Consider the following 4,803-nt stretch of genomic DNA (forward strand, 5'->3'; position numbering starts at 1 on the left):
ACAGATGGAGTTGATAGTCTCTCCACGGAAAGGGGAGGAAAAAAGCGCCAGTTTTTGACAGGCCGCAGACGCCGGGTGCCTCTGGTGGTCGAAGGCTGCGTTGCGCCGCAGTTAAGGTAGTTCGCAAACTCCCACGCCTGGATCGCAGAGGCTGCTGTACCTGGGCGGTTTCCCTTAAACCGAGAGATTGAAACATGCGCTTTAATAGAAACCTTGGAGGGTGCCAATTTATCCCCTTCCTCTGTGTTGTGACTGCGGCCAGATGGTACTGCTCAACAACCCTAAAGATTTTTAATACTAGTACTGTTTTTTCATCGCCGTCCGTGTTAGAAACTTATATTCTTTAAAAAAAAAATTAATTTGGCTTATTGGATTTCTGGCTTGCAATTGGCAATGATGTCTGACTCCAGGGCCATACTTGCCATTGGCACCAGGGTGCTGGGGGGTGAAGGGGTGGTAGAGGAAGGATTTGTAAATATCTCATCAGTATCTCCCTAACTAAAGCGTGTGCCTCTTTCTTGTGTGCGTTTGGATTTTTTTTTTTTTAAGTTTAAACGTCCCGCATCAAATTCTCTGATTTCTCTCCTCCCCCTGTGATGATCAGGCAAAGATGGGGCACTCGAAAAACAAACTGAATTCTGAATCCAGTAGAAAGTACACATGCGGGCCAGGGACAGTTAAATAAAAGTACCAAAAAAAAGAAGAAGAAGAAGAACCAAACAAAAAGGACCGTGGACGAGTCGGTTGCAAACAGCTGCCCCTGAGCTCTGCCCTCTGGTTCTGTGCGCCAGCAAGGGCTCCATATCTGAGCCTCCTTAAGAGTAGGAGGAGCTCCCGGGCCTCTGTCAGGCTCCTTAAGCCGTTCCTTTCAAGCCCTGAATGCCTGAATGTGAGCTGCCCACCACCCTCCCCGCCCTCCCCCACTCCGCAACCCCACTCCAGCGGCTCGTAAAAAAAAAAAGTTTCAACAACAACAGGCGGGACCAATAGCATCTCGAAAAGCCGGGGAAGGGGGCCGAGCAAAGGGCGAAAGAGAGTGGAGAAAGGAGAAAGCGGGCAGGCTCGGAGCGCGCGGGGCCAGGGCTCGGCGAGCCGGAGGAGCGTTGCTAATGTTTTTGTTTGTTTGCTTTTCCATGCATGCATAATGAGGGGGCACCGCGGCACCACGCGGGGGCTCCCGGCCCACTTTTGTATTTAAAGCCTCGCTGCGAGCGAGTCCGCAGCCAGGCTCAGCGGATCCGCTCCCCGGGCTCCTTGTCACCCGAGAAGCCGCCGCCGAGGGAAGCCCGGGAGCCGCTCTCCGGCCGCGCCGAGTTTCCCGTTCTCCCCGCGCCGCCCGAAAAGAGCTCCCCGGAGCTCGGCCGAGGCCGGGGTCGCCGCGGGCGGAGGGGGAGGGGACGCGGGCGGCCGGGCCGCGGGAAGGCGGGCAGCGCCGGGACGCGAGCCAGGAAGCGGCGCGATGCGAGAGCCCGCGGCGGCGGCGGCGGCGCGGCGCTGAGCCTGGGAGGAAGGAGCCGCCGCGGCCGCACAACGGATCTGCAGGCGCGGAGCAAAATGCACCCACGGCGCCGCGCGGTCCCGCAGCCCCGCCGCGACCCCGCGGCCCGCAGCCCCCCGGGGCGGCAGTGAGCGCCTCCCGCCACTGCCGGGGGCCGACCGGAGGGGTTCTCCGCGGCCTTGCACTTCTAGGAAGCCCCTGCAGTCCCAGCGAGAGCCGACCTTCTGCAAGCAGCGGGGCACCAGCCAGCGGCGCGCATGGATTTATGAAAACACTCATGCAAGAAGTTGGCAAGACTGGGGCAAACTTTTCCGCCGGCTCCGCGTCCGCCGCTCCCCGCGCCTCGTGTCCTTTCCGCTCCTCGCCCGGCGGCCGCCGCTGCCCGCGATGGTGGCAGGGCTGCTGGGCGGCGGCGGCGGGGCCCGCGGGGGGACCGTGCCGGGCGCCTGGCTGTGCCTGATGGCGCTGCTGCAGCTGCTGGGCTCGGCGCCGCGGGGCTCCGGGCTGGCGCACGGCCGCCGCCTCATCTGCTGGCAGGCGCTGCTGCAGTGCCAGGGGGAGCCGGAGTGCAGCTACGCCTACAACCAGTACGCCGAGGCGTGCGCGCCGGTGTTGGCGCAGCGCAGCGGGGGCGACGCGCCGGGGGCCGCCGCCGCCGCCGCCGCCTTCCCGGCCTCCGCCGCGTCCTTCTCGTCGCGCTGGCGCTGCCCGAGCCACTGCATCTCGGCCCTTATTCAGCTCAACCACACGCGCCGCGGGCCCGCCTTGGAGGACTGTGACTGCGCGCAAGACGAGAACTGCAAGTCCACCAAGCGCGCCATTGAGCCGTGCCTGCCCCGGACGAGCGGCGGTGGCGCGGGCGGCCCGGGCGCGGGCGGGGTCATGGGCTGCACCGAGGCCCGGCGGCGCTGCGACCGCGACAGCCGCTGCAACCTGGCGCTCAGCCGCTACCTGACCTACTGCGGGAAGCTCTTCAACGGGCTGCGCTGCACCGACGAGTGCCGCACGGTCATCGAGGACATGCTGGCCGTGCCCAAGGCGGCGCTGCTCAACGACTGTGTGTGCGACGGCCTGGAGCGGCCCATCTGCGAGTCGGTCAAAGAGAACATGGCCCGCCTGTGCTTCGGCGCCGAGCTGGGCAACGGCCCGGGCAGCAGCGGCTCGGACGGGGGCCTGGACGACTACTACGACGAGGAGTACGACGACGAGCAGCGCGCCGGGGGCGCGGGCGGCGAGCAGCCGCTGGACGACGACGACGCCGTCCCGCACCCTCCGCGCCCGGGCGGCGGCGCTGCTGCGGCGGGCGGCCGCGGGGACCTGCCGTACGGGTCCGGGCGCAGGAGCAGCAGCAGCGGCTGCCGCTCGGCGCCCCGAGGCGCGTGGACCCCGCTCGCCTCCATCTTGCTGCTGCTGCTGCTCCCGCTGCTCTTTTAACCCTCGCGCCCCGCCGCCGTCGGCCACGGGATGGTCGGCGCCGGGGCACCTGTGACTCGGGAACAGACGGGTGGTCGGGGGTATTTTCCAAAACGTTTTCTAGGTGGTTTCTGCCTAGCAGGTCTCCCCGCCTTGACTCTTGGCACGACCCTCGCCTCCTCTCCCGAGCAGGACTTTTTGGACATCCTCCCCTGCCCCCATTCCGGGTTCCAGACACTCCCCGCAGAAACCAGCCTAACTCCGGACCCCCGACATGAAACGGGCCTGGGGGGACAGAACCGTAGTCCTGGACTCCGAAGAGAAGATGCTGACCAGTGGGGTCTTAAGAGTTTCAAGGGACTGGGTTTGGAGCAGGGGTTTTGAAGGAGGATTTATATTTGTAAAGGGGCTGTTTATTAGCGTTTCTCCTGCGAAGGGGGGAAAAAGTGCCGGTAATCGACTTTTATTGTGGCCAGTGAAGACATTGCAGTCGTAACCGATTCATTCGTTTAGTCTTGGTATCCGCGCCCAGAATCCTCAGTTTTTTGGGGGGGTGGGGTGGGGGCGGGCGGGCAGGCATGAGAGGGGTTAATTTTCCTTAATTAGTTTTGGGTGATTTTTAGCCCTTGACTTTAATTTCATTGCCACCACTCTGATCTCTTAGCACATTTCTTAGGATTAAGGATCCAAAAATTCTGATCTAAACAGTTGCTAGTGGTGTTGAACAATGCAACTTTTTATTTAAAAGAGCTCTGCACTGCCATCTATGAAAGCCTCTTTATGATGTTTGTTTTGTTGTCATTTTCTTTACATCAAGAAATTGTACGTACAAATATGCGGAGAATATATATTGCCTCTGCTTTTATCAGGGCGCTCACCCCTGGTACTTCGTATATAAAATGTATTAAAACTGGGGTTTGTTACCAGTTGTTGTATTTTGTATATAGAATTTTTATAAATTGTATGCTTCAGAAATAATTTATTTTTTAAAAGAAATTAAAAAACTTAAATCCGCATCCATGGTACACCTTTTCTCCCTGAAATGTAAAGAATCCGTTTGTCACCAGGGATCCAAAACCACAGTCCGTTGTGAAGTGTGCTCTATCTAGAACAATTTTGAAATGTACAGTGTATTTTATAGATTTGAAGTTAACATTCTTATTTTCAAGAGAATTTATGGACATTGTAGAAATGTATAAATGCATTTCCAAACTGCCTTAAACATTGTATTTTTATAGACATTGTTTAAAAAAAAAAGTCCTATGTTTTAAGTAAAGGTGGCTTTGTGTATTTTTTTTTTTTGGTTATTTGATTTTATTAAAATGTGTACATCAGTAAAGAGTTTTAAATAATGAATATGGTGTAGTTACTTGCCAGAGTTACATTGTGGTTAACCCAATAATGGGTGAGGAGGGGGGTGGAGGGGCCACTGGGAATCTATCAACCATCAACTGAAATTAAAATACAGTACAAGATGAGAAATGAGGGCTATTATTTCTGCCTTCAATTTAATGAACAATTAGACATCTGTAAATGAGGCAGCTACAAGATATAATTTGACTGGTCTCCATTGGTATTTACGTTTGTGGAGAGGCTTCACATAATTTGGGGCTAACCCAGACATTTCTTTCCCCCTCCCCCTTTCCACTGGGACCCTCGCCTTGCCCCCCACCCTCAGGAGCGTCCTTTCCGGCTACTAGACATTCTCATACAATCAAACATGTCAATAACATCTGTTATCAATAGGTCTTAGGAAACCTGGGAGACTCAACTTCAAAGTCATTTTCGCACTTTGGGTAAAAAAGTACAAAATTTTGTTACAAAACATTCGGGCGGGCAAAAGTAAACATACTGGGGAGAGGAACAATTACCAGAACTTGTAATATTGTTGT

The 4,803-nt window shown here is 56.3% G+C and overlaps 1 protein-coding gene across 1 annotated transcript; it reads left to right on the plus strand.

Moving 5' to 3' along the window:
- Positions 1 to 1,501: 1,501 nt before the first annotated feature.
- On the plus strand, positions 1,502 to 4,267 carry GAS1 (growth arrest specific 1). The gene has a single exon (XM_082401270.1). The coding sequence runs from the start codon at positions 1,886 to 1,888 to the stop codon at positions 2,930 to 2,932; it is 1,047 nt and encodes a 348-aa protein (XP_082257396.1). The 5' UTR covers positions 1,502 to 1,885; the 3' UTR covers positions 2,933 to 4,267.
- The last annotated feature ends 536 nt before the right edge of the window (positions 4,268 to 4,803 follow it).

Source organism: Balaenoptera borealis (assembly GCF_965194805.1).
Source record: "Balaenoptera borealis genome assembly, chromosome: 8".
In the NCBI taxonomy this organism is placed as follows: domain Eukaryota; kingdom Metazoa; phylum Chordata; class Mammalia; order Artiodactyla; family Balaenopteridae; genus Balaenoptera; species Balaenoptera borealis.

What these genes read in the sequence shown, in the direction of transcription:
- GAS1 (XM_082401270.1), top strand. Translation starts at nt 1,886, where the DNA reads ATGGTGGCAGGGCTGCTGGGCGGCGGCGGCGGGGCCCGCGGGGGGACC.